The 17337-nt window shown below is 40.9% G+C and overlaps 2 protein-coding genes across 4 annotated transcripts in view; one reads left to right on the top strand and one right to left on the bottom strand.

Annotated features, from left to right (window-relative positions):
• The window catches only part of LOC307024239 (ras-associating and dilute domain-containing protein-like), a 32865-nt gene extending 21070 nt beyond the window's left edge, over window positions 1-11795 (bottom strand). For 2 of the 3 annotated variants that reach the window (XM_079658202.1, XM_079658204.1), the window contains exons 1-7: window positions 11285-11792; window positions 9972-10174; window positions 9428-9590; window positions 6026-6258; window positions 4234-4682; window positions 1002-1298; window positions 481-885 (exon numbers count right to left, since the gene is read on the bottom strand). In XM_079658202.1, the coding sequence (XP_079514328.1) occupies window positions 481-885; window positions 1002-1298; window positions 4234-4682; window positions 6026-6258; window positions 9428-9590; window positions 9972-10174; window positions 11285-11412 (1878 nt within the window). In that variant the 5' untranslated portion in view covers window positions 11413-11792. Of the gene's footprint in view, window positions 1-480; window positions 886-1001; window positions 1299-4233; window positions 4683-6025; window positions 6259-9427; window positions 9591-9971; window positions 10175-11284 lie in introns of all 3 variants that reach the window. The other variant, XM_079658203.1, reaches the window with a different exon arrangement.
• A 2020-nt stretch (window positions 11796-13815) lies between these two features.
• On the top strand, window positions 13816-16726 carry LOC307025158 (uncharacterized protein). The gene is made up of 3 exons (XM_079659773.1): window positions 13816-14178; window positions 15672-15811; window positions 16163-16726. Exon 3 carries the CDS (start codon window positions 16163-16165, stop codon window positions 16691-16693), a length of 531 nt encoding a protein of 176 aa, XP_079515899.1. The 5' UTR covers window positions 13816-14178; window positions 15672-15811; the 3' UTR covers window positions 16694-16726.
• The last annotated feature ends 611 nt before the right edge of the window (window positions 16727-17337 follow it).

The raw sequence follows: 17337 nt of genomic DNA, 5'->3' as shown, positions 1-17337 counted from the left end.
ACTGTCAATTATTGGCATATAAAATAGCAGATAGCAAGCTACATTGCTAACAGGAGCATGAGCTCATTTAAATGCAACTGTGACCATTTAATTGCATTTTTTTCTTTATTTGTGTTTATATTGTGCTTTATTGTTTAATATTTATTTCCAAAATAATCTAATATCAATAAATTATTTTTAAAACGACAGTAGGAGACATTCTATAGCAATTTTACCGCAATGCAGTAGGACGGTAACCTAGCATTATTTTATTAAAGTGAAATTCCACAAGTCAAAGAATATGTTTTTAGTCTTGTTTTGTCATTCAAAAACCCCAAAACATTCCCCTGAATATGATGATAGGATATCTCCACATTTGAAAGGCTGAAACTGCATGGTTTTTGCATGGAAGATTACATAATCGATTATCAGTTGACGATTATTTTTCAGCCCAATCAACTAATCAATTAGTCCAACAACCATTGCAGCTGTTCCACTCACCCACATGGCCGTCTGAACTCCGTTTGCTATGAGCAACAGCAGCCTGCGCAGATCTGAGGTTTGAAGACATGAGGCTGAGTGCTGAACACACATACACAGCAGAAATGCAGCAGTCTGGGGGGGTCTGTCGTTGCTGCTGGTCCTTCCCATGGCAAATATCTCCCTGACGATGTGATCCTCATCTCCACTCTCATACTGCAGAGTCAGGCTGTGGCATTCAGGGGATTTAAAAAAGGGCAGGCCTCTGTTTAGTGACTGTTTGCAGCTGGAGCTGTTGAGGTCAGTGCAGGTTGTGATGCAGGTGTTGCAGAGGATCATTCCTTCTGTGTGGCTGGTTGTAGTGGCAGGATTCAGCATCCAGGGGAGGGCAGCCATACTGGACTCAGGAGCAGCATTGTAAACATCCTTCATTTCCCAAAACAAACAAACAAGAATCATGAAGGAGTATTTATACATATATGGAATTCTTTTTTTTTTGCCTATGTGTCTTTATTTCTTTCCTTTCTTCATCTCACTTTTACCTTGTGTGTGGAAGCAAATGGATCCTTGAATAGAAACAGGTAGTGCTGTCCCATCCCAATGACATCACCACTGTTGAGCTGCACTTCTTCGCTCAACGCTTCGCCATTTCTCATCACCACGGCATCCTGACAGGGGGACAACATGGTGGGGCCGACAGCGCCATGGCGATTGAAATAACAGTGCCTCAGGAGAGTGTCATTGGCAAAGAGAAGGATGCCAGGCTTCGACTTGTCTTCAGGATCAACCTGCCGACCAAATAGAACCTTTGGCCCAGCAAGAAGGTAGATGACAAAGTCCTGAGTAGAGAGATACATTACAAAGTTACCACACAACATGCAACACATTTGATTTGGACTCACATTCATTGTTTCCAGTACTGCTACATATTGTCATTGAGATTTTATTTTGACATAGTGCTGTTCTTTTCTTCTCTGTTGGTTTCACTGTTGCCGTTGCTTATAAAAACTAGCCAACTGTTTTCTGTTTTATGTCTATTCCAAATTAACAGTGTTAAAAACGATCCAAGTAACCTACATGTACTCAAATACTGCACTTAATCCTGCATTTGTTGTCACTTGTAGGTCGAGCTAATCAATTAGTCTGTCTGAAACGAATGTACAATGTGTCCGAGCGCTAGCCATAGAAGCCTAAGTGTTACATAGTGATGTCGTTATGTCACGGAAGTAAACAAAGGAGTTGAATGGAGGCAGAATAATAATTCATAGCAGTTCTAATAATCTATTCAACCTTAAAGTAACATTTGTGCAACATGGCATGGCGTGAATCCATGCGTGAATCTCTTTGGGGTTTGCTGCTGGACTTTGAACAGCTACGAAACAACAGTGAGTGAAGCAGTCTAATCATGTGGAGGCATTAGAATTATATTCTTTATCTGAGCCTGATTAGACAAAAATGTTTGATTAATCACAGTAAGTGGCAGGCACAATGTTCGGGGGTTATTATGCCTGACACCCAATCTTTTCCAACAGGAAAGATTAAAAACACTTAATGCATTCTTCAGAGATAGATTTGGTGAACCTTGCACTAGTGTATTCTTATAAGAGGTCTTTTGGGAAAACAAGTGTGACGCAGAGTCAAAATCACAACAGTATGTGAATATTTGCTCTGTGTGTGGCTGTTGCTCACCATTAACACCATGTGTAATCAGTCAGGAAGCAGCCACGGTAGTCTTTTTCTGTTTCCTGATCAGTGTTATGACACAACATTTTTCTACCTACTGTTGACTGAACTCTCGCATAATGATTCTCTGTCTCTCTTTACTCTGAGATAACATGCTGTTAGGGCTGCAGGGAGTGTATATCAGGTATAACGCAGTATTTCATAAATCAAATTTTTATAAAAACTAACATTTTGTGTAGAAGCCAATAAAAGCCTGCATTCATTTCAGTAAATTATATAAGAGGTTGTAGAGAGGTAAAAAAGATAATTTGACAGTTGACCAGTTATTGTAGCAAAGAGTCAAACCTATACAATATAGAGTAGTTTCTTTTTTAAACAATGGGTTCTTCGATTTACAGGAAGACAAAAGCAGCCTCTCATTTCTAGCAGATAACCATTGATTTTAGTGGCTAAAATGATGACTGGCATTAGCATATAGCTAGCTAGCACATAGTTGGTGCAGTACCTTGATCTACAAGCTAAATGGCAACTAGTCATCCAGACAGAGGTATCTAGCAAAACTAAAACACATTAAGCCTTCCATTGGACTGTATACTGCCACATGTGATGATTTTATTCTTAATTGAATTGAATTGATTTATTTAAAATAAGGGACAGTGTACATTAATCAACATATTAAAAACATGTAAAAGTACTCGAATTAGCCAAAAGGCTAGTTTTCATCGATAGTCCCTTTGCCAGATGGTGAAAGACATCCTAAAAGCAATAATAAAAAATACCACAACATTGTTATACCATTGTACATATTTACAATAAATGACATCACTGAATACAGATAAAAGCAAGTCATGATATAAAAGCAAGTCATGATAATCACTTAATGATTTTGTGTAGCAGTTATTTTTGTTATAATTTTGACAGTAAACCATTTTTATATGGCACACTTAAACTGTTTCCAGCTGGTGGGCTTCAGGGTTTCATTTATTTTGAAAAGTGCAGATCATTCCTTAAAACAGAAGCCTCAGATTGCTTATAATATGGGGAAATAGGAAGGGTAGATGTCAAGCTTGTCATTCAAATAGGTGATTGGGCAACAGTGAATGACTGAATTTATTTGAAAAACTACGCTTATTTACACATGAACACTGTGTCATTTATTTGTACATATATTTTTAAGAAGTACAACACAAGACAAGCACAAGTTTCATGTGTGAGCCATATTCTATTATACTTTAAGAATTGGCTGAGGGCCATTTGAAAATGGATAACGGGCCGCAGTTGGCCCCCGTTCCATAGTTTGTACACCCCTGTTGTAGATACACTCACGGCAAGGTCCTGAGTAATAATCCGATGATCATATTTATTTGGCTGTTACAGTGTTTACCAGCTATATTCATATTTAAGTTTGACCAAGTGAAATGGTAAAAGATGACCGACCTAGCTAGCTAGCTGGGGACGGTGTGTTCTCCGAAAATTGATGATTTTTTTTAAATTACGATTCCCAAAGACTTTGGAGTCGTCGGGCTACTGGTGCACAGTTTCCCTCAGTTTTACTGAACATATAAACACTTGACACTTCTGGAAGATGTAATAATATGTAGGTATATGTTACAGCCGCCATTTTTGTTTGTTTCTAAGAAATTATATATTTTGTCTGTAATTTTTTGCATGGCTAAATACGAGAATACTCATGAGCCAGGCACCAAAAAAGTGGCAAGAAACAAGTTCAAAAAACGTTGGTGTAACACAGCACCATTGCCACCCTCGTTTAGTGGTACATGTAACTGAATTCAAAGCTTGGAGGATGTTTTTTGTTGTTGCTGAAATGCACCTTGGGAGTTAACCTGGGCCTTGAAATGTTTAAATGTTTCCTAACAAGTTCTTACCTTTGATAATGTAAGAACCAGAACATTTCTAATATTGCACATCTGGACTGATTACCATGTTTTTCAATACCATCCAAGCCACAGAACAGCTCAAACTGTGAGTAACATTGCCCACAGCTATGGGACTTATACTTCAAGTAAAAAGTGAACCCAAAATAACTCTGCCAACTTCCCCCCTTGACTGCAGAGTGTGTGAATGAGATACCTGTGTGAGGCTGCAGCCCTGCAGCAGCAGAAGGTAGGGACAGTCGTGAGGAGGGTGAATGGAGTACTGTGTGGTATTATCGTCACTGCTCTCCGTCTCCTCCTTCTCCGACTCCTCTCCTTCCCGCTCCCTTCTCAGCCTGGCCGGACAGAGGGTCTCTGTTTTTGGCTGCGACCCACCGTCCCCTTGCGAGGGAACTGCCAGGCTGCGACTGTGATTCTGTTCTGGGCTTGTTTTTGATCGCTCGTAGCATTGCACTGAGGTTTGATTCAGACTGTCTCTGCGTTCCTTGTGGCATTGATCGGTTTCCTGTTTGGTCTCAGTGTCTAAGAGGTCCATCTCACTTTGGCTCCTCCACAGTTTGTGGCCTCGCCCCATGGTCCTCTCTATGAACGTGGAGGTCACTCTGGAGCGGCTCTTCTGGAGCTTTCTCGCCTGGGCATTGATACCTAACAGAGAGATGAACAAACAAATAATAACCTGTTAAATTAAGCTGCAATATAAATACATTAGTAATGGAATGTAGTGATAGGGCAACACCCATTTTTTTCCCAAGATACTGTGAGGTGTTAGTGTGTGTTCTGTCATTTGGACATGGTGTGTTTATGCCAGAGTCAACATGGAGAAGCCCCACACAGGAAACAGACCTCAGTGGAAAGAAAGACAGAGCTCATGGAAATAAAAAAATACACCCACTCAGCAGGCATCGACAAGCTGACACTGATAGAAGGCTGTCACAGGCTGCGCCATTCATAAAAGAAAACACACAACAGGACGCACACACACACCACGACCGCAGCTGTGTCAACCACAGCTGGGGAAATGATAGTGAGGGGTCCACCCTGCACATTTACTGTGCCCTGAAGTGTTTGTGCCCTGCATCTACGGAAAGTTCTGGGTATTATTCTGCTGCGTCAGTTTTTGATAATATCAACAGATAAGAACATTTGCTATGAAACGCTTTTATGGCATTATGTTAAAGTGGACATATTCTGCTCATTTTCAGGTTCATATTAGTATTTTGTGCCGCTACTGTGACATGTTTTTATGCTTTAATGTTCAAAAAGCTCTTTATTTTCCTCATACTGCCTGTGCTGCAGCACCTCTTTTCACCCTCTGTCTGAAACCAGAGCCCAGTCTGCTCTGATTGGTTAGCTTTTTCCGGCTTTATTGCTTACAGATGTCCCCCCTTAAATATTTTAGAGTGTTTGCTAATAGAAGAGCAAGTGTTACATACTGATATCATTATGTTATGGTAACAAACAAAGGAGTTCAATGGAGACGTTTCAGGCAGGGGAGGAGTGTGTGGGAGAGAAACTCCCTCTGGAGGAACACAGGGATGTTGGCCTTCGCAGTCCATTTACATGCACTAAAACCTATATATCACACTACAGGAAAAATAAATCCCCAAAAAGCAGAATAGGACCTCTTTAAGTGTTGTAAAAAAAGGGTGTGTCCCTGGAAGAAGTTTAATTTGAATCACATAGTGTCTGCAAATTACATTTTAAACTTCACTGGCCTTTTTAACAACAGTAAGAATGAAATTTGAAAAAGAAATTGAAATGAAAGAAAAACGGGAGACTTATTAAAATACAGTTTGGTCTGTGTGGCTTGGCTGGTGTTCACTGGAAAAACAGCGTGCCAACAAACCACATTTCTACTGTGAGAACTCACAAAACTGGATTTAATATTGGCAAAACATGTAATGGTGCAAACTCTTATTCCAAGACAAGCTCACTCACGTCCCAAATAAGGATGTGGTGTGAAATGAGGCTGAAGTCGGACACCCTACCAGCAGTGATGGTGTCTTTGTCTTTGGATGTCTTTTCCTCCACTAAGCTTCTCCTCTGGATTTCGAAGCGTCTCGCCAGGCCTTCTCTGGGTTTCCATAGTGACTGCAGGAGGAGGGGCTTCTCATTGTCGCTCACGACCCGAAACCCTTCTGTTCTCCACCCATGATCTCGGGTAGAGCCGATGGTGTCACATAGGACGTAGGAGTCGGCCTCCTCCTTGCTCAGGCCATACCTAGATGACATTGTCACAATTATTTATTATGATAAAAGAAACTGGACTAAATGTGCTCTCCAAATATTAGCCTTTAGAAACTACTGGTTTCCTGCATTTTAAATGGAAATTAATAACTGAAAACATGTGCACATCCCACTTAATTGTCCCTCCTAGCTTCCTAACATTAAACACGTCAATAAAGATAACACAACATATCTGGTATGAAGTTAACCTTCAGATACTCTTGTTCCAAACGTTTCTTTGGATGTCAGTTTTGAGCCATGATTAAGTCCAGTGTGTTGGCCTGCAATAGACCAACTAGGGCTCATTTTTAGCTTAGCGGTTTTTTGGAAATGCCTTTTGGGTACTATTAAGTCATCGATTGCCTGCAGCCATTTTCGACGAGTTGAGTCAGCAGGATGATGGTTTAAAAAAAATAGTATAATTGTTTTTTGTACAGCTGTGACTCACAAGGACCTTCACGTTTACCTTCTACCAACCGACTGAAGCTACGTCCCTCTTCAAGGGCTGCCAACGACTTTACGACCAACAAAAGACCTTCCCATTACCTGTGAGAGTTAGACGGTGGTGCCAGTCAATTTTTCGACCAGAGGAACATGTGTTAGCCTATTTAAAGACAGGACAAGTCAAGGCTAGTCAGTGATCCTGCTCGTTTCAGTAGATATCTACTCACATATATACATAGACGCAGGGCTCGACATTATAAATGGGAGCCTATTTTTCATCTGTAGTCTCTGGACAGGTTTTGTAAGTCAACCTAAGGACACATTTCATTTTAAAGTAAATACAATGAAATAAAAACATGCACCATACAGTACTGGAATACTTTAAATAAAAAATGAAAAGACGGAACAATAAAACAAAACAAAAAAGAACGTGCAGGGCTCGACATTATAAATGGCCCGCTGGCCCGGAAGCACTATTTATTAGACACCCCGGGCCAGCATAACGTACTTTCCACTTACCCCCTCGGGCCACTTAAAATATTGCTTTAAAAAAAAAAATTGTCCTGTGGTATAGGTATTTTGACTAGCAATTTTGTTAAATTGTTTAGTTTATTAACGCTACAACATAGCGTTTCGTGAGTCAGTTGTCGTTGTTGGGTGAAAAGCAAACAGCTGTTTGCTGCGGAGCGCAGCGCGAGCAGTCTCCCGTGAGCGGGAGCGCGCTCCTTCACTACAGACTATCGCGCCAGCTAACCATTCGCCAAAAATGTTTTTAATACCAGCGGTAACCGGCCAAGCTCCGGGCAAAAAACAATCTTCAAATAAAAGAAAGTCACCGGAGGAGTTAAAGGAGAGTGACAGGGAGCATGAGAAGAAGAGGGAGAGAAAGTTTCAGCCAGCTTGAGCTTGAGGAGTTGGCTTCGATAGAGTGGTGCAGTGACGCGTCCTAAAACCCTTTTATAATCTATCGATTAGATTTATGATTCGAAAATTATAAAAGTAGGGCAGACATGTGGATATTATCCAGTTGAACAAAACGTATATGTATCAAACAGGTTCGTTTTTGCACATACCTTATTTCCAGCTGTTTTCCAAAACCCTGTGGAGAAATCCCATTGCTTTTTTGTCGAGGGAACCAGCAGCTTACTTCCTGGTTTTATGACGCGTCACTGGCTGCACCTCTCAATATGATGCCAATATAAACAAGGTCTTCTGTCGGCTCTGTACATCAATGCCGACCAATGCTGACAAGTAAGTGAAGAGTAGAAAATATAAAGGTATTGGCTATAGGGAAATGTCCCAACAGTTGAGGATAATGAAGGTTCTAATCTAATCTATTACATAGCCATTACATTTCTAACTCCTAATGACAGGAACGCAGAGAGCACATTATACAAATAATAATACTCATAATAAAAGCAGAACTTTTTTTATCAATGACCACAATATCATTATTTTAATAAACCAAATATGAACAATTGAGGGAAATGAGGAAGAACTGATGATTCAAATGTAGTAGTACAAGTAGTAATTTAGTTAGTGCAAAAATTACTATTGCAACAAATGTGCTCATTTTCTTCATTATTAGTCGATTTTTTTTTGGACGAATGCTCCGGGCCAGTGGTTACAATGGTGGGGCCAGTGATAATAAAATTCTACCGGCCCAGAGGGCCAGTGGAATTTTACCCTTAATGTCTACCCCTTTGACATTACGTGAAAACGTAACGTAAACTCCACCATATCTTCCACAATGTTTCTTTAAATCTGTAGGATTTCAAATTTCAGACACTTCAACACAGAGCTCCACTAATCTCTAAAGCTATATAAACTACATTTCTACCAACTTTATCCCATTTCTTTGCATACATATGTGCAAGGAAAAAGATCAGCCTGTAGCTGAAAGAGAGGTTTAACCAGAACAGTAAAGTTATAGGCTTTAATGTGCTAAAATAAGCTAAAATACTCCAAAGAACTGAGGAAAACCAACAGCTTGTCTTGCCATTCAATCCATTATTTATATATAAAGTTATATCGGATTAGTTCTTATGTGAAACATTTCAATATTCAAACATACTGACTAATAAAAGATTGTTTTCAGAAGTTTATTTAACTAATCTCCATATCCTTAGATATTCCATTAGACCTGCTTAAAATAAAGGAATCAACTTATCAGGAGTCTTTATCCTGCTGTTCGCTTATTTGCTAACCCATTACTGGATAAGAGATGTAGTAAAGATCTAAATGTCACTAGTGCAGTGTAGACTTTCACTGACTCTTTCCTCTACAAGTTGAATAGCATTTATATTAATCATTTCATTATGCTGTTGGCTGTAACATAAGCAGAGACTGACAGACTTCCACTCTCCTCAGAGGCATGGCCAACACTGGCTGTCTTTCACACGGATCTGCTGTTTGCTCTAGACCTTTCAGAACTACTAAATAAACGATTTGGCTCTCACATTGTTCACACTGTGCTGCAATTATAATACACAGAACAAAGGGTCAGGTTAATTTCGTTCATCTGAAATATATTAACCACATCAACATGAACACGCTCTCCTTTCATCAACCGCCATCAAGTTCTGACTGTTTTTATATAAAAATGGTGTAGCACAAAGGTATTTTATAGCAGTTGATGGACATACAAGGACCCACATGCGAAGCAGACACATGTGGCCAGCAGACGCTCACACACATGCTCAGATAACACATGGCCATACCGTTCAAGAGCCTCTTTGACCAGTTCCTTGGCGCTGGAGTGTGTGGTGGCCAGGACGCTCTTATAATGCGCTCCCTCACAGATCTCATTCCCAAAGATCTTCAGGATTCCTGGAGCTGTGATCTGATTGGACAGCTCAGATGGGTCGTCCACTCCTAAAGCATCTGCACAGATCACTGCATCACAACACATGGCAACAAAGGGAACACACACGGCTCTCAGCTGAAGAAGTGAGGTTACTCACAAGAGACATTTTAAAGAAGAAAGATAATGGCCCAACAAATTAGCAGCAAATGCAATATCAATCCTCTTTCTATCTTTTTGCTTCTACATTTCCTAAAATTCAACCAATAGCATCTTTTGTAAGATCCTCCATGCCAACTAAATGCCGCATCCAATGCCAAATCCCTCTTGGTAATAGAGGCTTTTTGTTTTAAGGGTTACTTGGACAGCTCCTACAGAGCAACGTGAGACTCCCTGAGACTAAACTGACCTTTAAATGTAAAACCACTGGCTAAAATGTCAAAAAAGTCACTGTGACGTACTGCTTTCCTTCCTTCCTGGGATGGAGATGGAGGTCCTGATGCCTGCTGGCAGTGCCATAGAGCCTGCGTTGGAGCGGGGGACATGGAGGAAGACCCCTGAGAGGCGGTTAGTTTGGCGACGGATGCGGCTCTTGCTGGGCTGTCGGACAAACACACCCTCTGCTGACCTGCTGGTGGAGGAGCTGCCAGTGGATGAAGCCGATCTGAAGAACAGAGGAGAATGAGGTCAGTCAGAACGCTGACTCACTATCAGCTGATCTGTACCTTGACGTCTGAATTTGACCTCTGGAAGGTCAGTAAGACAACGTTTCTCGAAAGGGACCAGTTTTCCAACATCAAAAGAGAAAGTAAAGTTATCGACATGAGAAAATATGGCGACAAGAAAGAAAGAATTAGCAGAAAATGTGTAAAAACTGCATCAAGGCCTTATGATGCTCCCAAAAAAATCACTTTGTTCTCACCTGCTACAATGATACCTACATGTCTGTCACCAGCACAATGCCTTCCCCAGTCTCATTCACCATGCTCCCCCAGCTCGCTAATGAAATAATGAAGTGTTGTTTTATTTCTCACCAAGCCTGTAAGCTTCTTATCACTGTGGTTCAAAGGTTCCCTGCAGTAATGCCAAAAGATTGAGGATACATACATGATACATGTCAGTCAAACTGGTAGGAGTCTCTTGTAGAACAGAAAGTGCACTGAGGAAATATGATGGCAGACTGTCAGCTGTTTAATTTTTTCAATCTGAGAAGTTGATTGGTATTTGTTTTGGTGTTACCATCAAATTGGAGATACAGGATCCCATAATTTAATGAGGTTGACTGAAGCATTTTTTTTTTGTGCACCAGTCAATCCTAGAATGAAATACTAATCCGAGGTTAAATGTGTTAAAGGGTTTTTAACATTTTGTCTTCTGTGATTGTATGATAATGTCTTGTATCTTGTCTTAATAACTGTCCTTGTTGAAAATGGAGCTGCAAGAAAAATGTCAGACTTGATCAAAGTATTATCCTATTCTTGTTGAAAATAAAATGCATTCATATAAAAAATATTACATTTGTAAGATGCCTTTATGAGTTGGTGTTTGATTTCCTACCATCAAATCCTTCTAAAGTCTCCCCCCTTAACAATTAGGCTACAGAACATTATTGGCAGAAGTTATACAACTATTAGACGTACAAGTATTGTATCTCAAAATTAATGTTTAGGAGCATAAGAAAAGAAAAAAAAATGTTTAAAGCAAATAAGTTGCACAATTACACTTTTATACTCCTCCCTGATAACTCTTTTAAAATAAGTTTGTAAATACTCACTGATGGGAACCATCACTTGTCTTACTCCCCAGCTTGACAAAGAGTCTCTTCGGTGAAGCTGCGGGTAAACTCGGGGGTCTCGGTGGGAGAGATCGCAGCTCCTCAGAGGAACATCTCATCTGATTCATTCCTGTCTGCTGGATAGGGGGATTCCTGTGCGATTAAAACTGTTCCTTAAATAGACAAATGGTTCCTATCATGCTTCATTAACCTGTGTTTTGCTTTATTCCCCGGAGGCTTCATCCATGCCATGCGTAACGGATCCATCCAGCTTCATTTTACGCACTCCGAACCAGGCGCTGCAGATGTTTCCAGCCCTCATCCAGCTCTTGGATCTGACGTAGTTCAGTCCGAAGACGGGCAGCTTTACTTCACACTGTTTCTGTGACGCTCTCAAGTCAGACAAGTAAAATATGAATGACTGAGAACAAGTCAAAAAGTGGACAAATCTGAACGCCTAATATTATGTTAGTTATTATGCGCTCTGCTAAGGAGGCAGTGTGTTTCAAATCCAGATGGAAACCGCTCTCCAGACGTGCTTCGACAGTGCAAATGCTTGGAGATTCCAAGTGCCCCCACCCATACCGAAACTTTCAAAATAAAATCCTAACCGGAGAAGACGTTTCAGTTATCTGGTCGTTAATTTCTCATTCAAAGAATTCATATTTCACCAGACATCCTAAGTTAAACTTCTGCTGCAAGTAAAAGTCCTGCATTAAAAATATTAGTACAAAAGTACAGGCATCAACAATAATTAAAGTAACAAAAGTAAAACAAATAATAATTTTCCCATTTTAGAATCATATGTATTAATTTACTGGATTGTTGTTATTCAAGCATTATTGTGTTCCTAATTTCTGGTAAATGTGGAGCTAATTTAATTACTTTATATACTGCTGCTCTATATCTTAACCTATACTTTTACACCATAGTTTGTTTATTAGTTTATTTATACTTTGTATTTTATAATCTGAATATTTTTAATAACTCATTTTGTAATATAAATGAATTGGACTGAAAAGTACAATATTGGCTTCCAAAATGTAGTGGAGTAGAAGTATACATTAGCATAAAATGGTTCTACTCAAGTAAAGAACCCCAAAGTCGTACTTAAGTACACTACTTGAGTAAATGTACTTCAATACATGACACCACTGGTACTTGTTCCCTAACTCATATCAGCAGGAAGTGTCACACAGGAGGTATACAGTACCTCCATGGTCAAGAACCAAAAGCTCATGTCTCCATCTAGTGGCGGCACACGGATCTGAACGAAAAGATAAGAAGGTACGATTTGGATGAGTTTCAAACATCCCACTATGCCCCTTTCACACCAACGCGTTTTCAGCTCCGGCTCGGAGCTGGAGCCTGAAAAGTACAGTTTTTTCCGGTTCACACCGCAGTGGCGCCGCCTCTTAGCTCCGGAATCCGGTTCACTTCCAGCTCCAAAAAATTGTCGGTCTAGAGACTCTAGACTCTAGACTAGAGGCAAGAGCTTCGGAGCTAAGAGACGGCGTCGCTTACGTCGAGGCGTGCAGGAAACTAAACCCACCTCCCCTGAACATGGGTCGACTGAAGAGTCTCGTCATGCCAGCCTACAAGCAGTAGTGCTGAGCAAAGTGACTAGAAGGCAACCACACTTATAAAAAAAACAAAAAACGTTATAAAGTCAGGCAACACTAACCAGGCTTCGTGTGATTCTGTTTATTTGCACCTTACTTTGACCATCCGCTCACTGTTATTGATCATTGTGGAGAGGCAGACGTTTTGTTTTGTATTATAGCAGCTATCGGATGGAATCAATACATGGGCTGCACAGGTTGTCATGTCCGACTATCACAAGTAGAATCATAATAAAAATACGCCGGTAACATGTGCCACAATAGGATAGCAATAGCAAGTAGTCAGTTTACCTTCGGTTGCTATGCTAACATCACCCATTTTATACCAGAGACACTTTAATAACAGCGTTGTGATACCAAACAGCGTCAATTCAGACTGACACACATTCACTTAAGGGGAATTGGGGATATGTATCAGCTGCTTGTGTGACAGTCAGACAGTGAATACTTTAGAGAGTCCGCTCTAAAGTATTAGCTAACCCGGAGCTAACGGGAGAATAAACTCCAGTGGACGAGCAGCACTGCAGCGGTCGGTAAATGCCGCTGAAACACATTAATAAACAATGAACCACGGCACTCTGGAGAAAAGCTTGGAGAAGTCGTTATTTTATTTAATCTGACTTCGTATGATTAAAAGCAACACGATCATCGACCCGACGCAGTCCCCCGTTGTTGTTGTTGTTGTTGTTGTTGTTGTTGTTGTTGTTGTTGTGAGCGCCGTTGGGGAGCAAATCAGCGCTGTAAACGGTGACGTCATGACGCAGCAGCGGCTGCACCAGTCGGGCTCTGGGCGGTGTGAACAGAGCCGCAGCAGCAAATGGAAACCGGAGCTGAACCAGAAAAGCTCTAGCTCGGAGCTAGAAAGGGAAAAGCGCTGGTGTGAAAGCCGCATAATATAGACCTATTTCCATTATAATAAATTAAGAAACACATTAGTTTAGAGTAGTAGTAGTCATCTAGCTCAGTGTTTATTAACTGCAACATTAAAATGAAGAACACGCAGAAAGTTTATTTTGAATGGTTTCTCTTTACACGAACTATAGATGCAGTGGGGAGTTCAAGTGGCTTTTTACATGGGGCCCTATTTTTTACATGTGTCACCTATTTGATTTTTGAGTATAATTACACTGACAGGATACTGCAGAAAGAATATATATTTTAAATGTTATCACTTACTCTGAAAATTGGGCTTTCTGTATCTCAAACTGTACCAATGGAGGAAACATGGAGGATGCCAAGATGCTGTCAATATACGAACACTTGGGCATTAAGGTGAGTTAATTTACCCTATACATTTCTAATATACTATTTTAAATGATCTAAGACAGGGTTTTGCAATAAATGGATCATTTATTCGTGACATGGTCGCATTTCTCATACTTTTCAAAATGTGCACGTGTGCACATCAACACAATATTCAGCTCTTATCTGTCACGAGACTCTGTTTCAAATGTAGTTTTAGGAGCATTATTATTTTTATGTCGTGCTTGCATGCTGGATATTTCCATTATAGTTATATTAAATTAAACGTGAAAACAATAGTTTGAGCTGGCCTCACGAGAGCTTTGCGCGAGACTTGAGGGTTCCATGGTTGCTATCATAGACTGGTTGCTATGCAGGCTCTCCAGGTTTATGCTCTTAGTTTGAAAAAACACAAACTTGCTGACGGTCAGAAACTCAACACTTCTGCTCTCACTCGACAATTTCTCTGAAAACCCCTCACAAACCTGAGACTTTTTGCTTCCGGACCTCTCCCTAAACCCTACTGTCAAAACTTAGAGGACGTTTTTCGGGTTAGATGTGACATTTATTCACTTTTTCCACCCATGTTGTTTTCAATGCATTTTTATCATTGACGCTCTCCAAAACCCCTAAAAAATCACCGACATAACTTACAATATTACCAATTTATTATATTTTCATTGATAATAAATCATATTAGGGTGAAATAATCCTGTTGAGACCAAATACTGACTACCCGTTTCATCTGTTGAAAAAGTTAGCATACTAACATATCCTTTTTTTTTTTACTTTTTAGTGCTACATAGGCTACCATACTGAAACCATAAAGTGAAACAAGCAGTGACAACATTATTATATCCTTTTTATTTGAAAATGAAACTTAAACTCACAAATATTTGGGTCATTAATGAGTATTTTACACACAACTATTAAAAGTTCATTCGGCACCGTGTTTTGATCAATACACAGCAGAGTAAATGGAACTCTACAAAAAAAGAGATGTATATTTGAAAAATGTTGTCTATCAGCAGGAGAGCTTAAATTAACATACTGTTGGAGAACTTGTGGCATAATTTTACCTCTGTAAAAGTTATATAGGCCTGCTCTATGTAAACTCACTGTCAAAAAGCTTCCAGACATAGCAGTACAAACTAGGAATAGAAATAACATTTTGTGAACAAAAAGTAATCTCAGTATATTTTAATAAATTCATCATTATTGAGACATTATTGGTGCATTCTTGAGTCCTTTTTCCAGCCTAAAGCATTGATATTTCTCACAGTTATGCCTTGTACCAGTGAAATATGGCCACATTTGTAAGACAATAAGAAAGGTTGAACGACATGTATTCATTCTGGACTTTGCTATTATTTCATACTGCAAACAATCTTTACTCTTGCTCGTGATTAGTTTTCGTGCATATTTTTACGTTTTGGCTTTGCAATATTGGTCATTTGTGGAAGTCATCATGATATAAAACTCCATGGTATATTAACCTGATGTGATGTGATTATTACATTCAGTTGGTCCGACCACTCAAGTGGACATCTGTCCTCCTCCCAAACCCCAGCCTGCCCAGCAGCCACCCCCCATCTTTCACAGGATCCCAGCAGCACTTGGCCCCTCACCTGGCTCCGCTTCATCCAGTCCACTGACATCCACGGTAAGAAGGGCGAACACTTACCAGAAGCTAAACATCACAAAATGTACCCAATGATAAGCACATATGGATTTACTGTCCTTGACAAAAGTAAAGGCATGACATTTTTTTTAAAAGTTTGCACATTACAGCCATGGCTGTTTCATGCAAGCTTCCTTTTTGTTTTGCTCATATTGCAGTAAAATGCTCTCATGTGTGTTTGACTTTATGCAGCGTTTGTTGAACAATGTATTATTGCATTGTCCTCCTTTTAATTCAGTATGTGATGAGGGAGTGATTATTGTGTAACCCTTCCTGGTGTGTCGTCATGACGTGGAGCAGTGGTGTTATTGTTGTTTTTATTTCTACCTTCAGATGGACCGGCGCTACAAGTGGACAGCTGTCCTGCCAGACCCCAGTGGACCCCGCCTCATCCTGCGCAGGACCCCAGCCCTGCCCTCCCAGAGCAGCTCCTCACCTGGCTCCCCAGGTACAGCTGCCTCTGGATCTACTTCTTCTTGCTCCCCCTTCAGGGCCGTATGCAGCTCCTCCCCCGGCTCCTCCCCCGGCTCCTCCCCCGGCTCCTCCCCCGGCTCCCCAGCTGGCCCGGCCCCTGAGCCAAAGTGGAAGAAGAACCTGAGGCTTCTGATGAAGAGGAGGGACCAGGCTGGCAGTGGCAGCGTCAGGAGAGGCGCTGCAGGTAAGTCTGACTCTGGTTCCTTCTCTCGCTCTTCCTCTAGCTCCTCCTCCTCTCGCTCTTCCTCTAGCTCAGGGGTCGGCAACCTTTTTGATATGAAGTGCCATTTAAAAAAAACAATTGTTATCAGCGTGCCAACGATCGAGAATTATCAATGGGGGGGGTTGAGGAGCTTGACGCTCGTCAACTATCAGCAGGAGGGCGGGTGAGCCTCGCTGCGGGGATGCAGTGTGTGGACCTATCAGCGCAACTTACATGATGCCGAATTTAACAAACACATTTAAATAATTGGTTTAAACGGCATAATAATAAGGACGATCGTCCGTTCTGTGATTCTCCAGAGCACACGTTATGATATTACGGTCATGCAGAGAGATCACTGTCCCTTTAAGAGAGAGAGAGAGAGAGAGAGAGAGAGAGAGAGAGAGAGAGAGAGAGAGAGAGAGAGAGAGAGAGAGAGAGAGAGAGAGAGAGAGAGAGAGAGAGAGAGAGAGAGAGAGAGAGAGAGAGAGAGAGAGAGAGAGAGAGAGAGAGAGAGAGAGAGAGAGAGAGAGAGAGAGAGAGGGGTGTGGCTTGTGCATGTGTGTTTGTGGATGGTAGAGCGACAGTGAGAGAACCTATGGAGAGAACGTGTGTATGTTTCTGGAAGTGAAACGAGGAAGCAGAAAAACAGAGGTCTGTGATGTATTTTGTGAAACAGAAGAACAGCTAAATAAATGCAACGGCCTCCCAAGAAGAGCTCGCCTCTCTCCAGTCATTTAAGCTAAAGTGGGTTATTGAACCTGAAGCTTGTTGCTTCTGCCCTCCTCGACTACGGTCTGGGAGCCGACAGGAAAATTCAACACACAGATGG

Source organism: Notothenia rossii (assembly GCF_949606895.1).
Source record: "Notothenia rossii genome assembly, chromosome: 11".
In the NCBI taxonomy this organism is placed as follows: domain Eukaryota; kingdom Metazoa; phylum Chordata; class Actinopteri; order Perciformes; family Nototheniidae; genus Notothenia; species Notothenia rossii.
The sequence above is the reverse complement of the archived record's forward strand: the minus strand, read 5'-3'. Positions and strand labels throughout refer to the sequence as shown.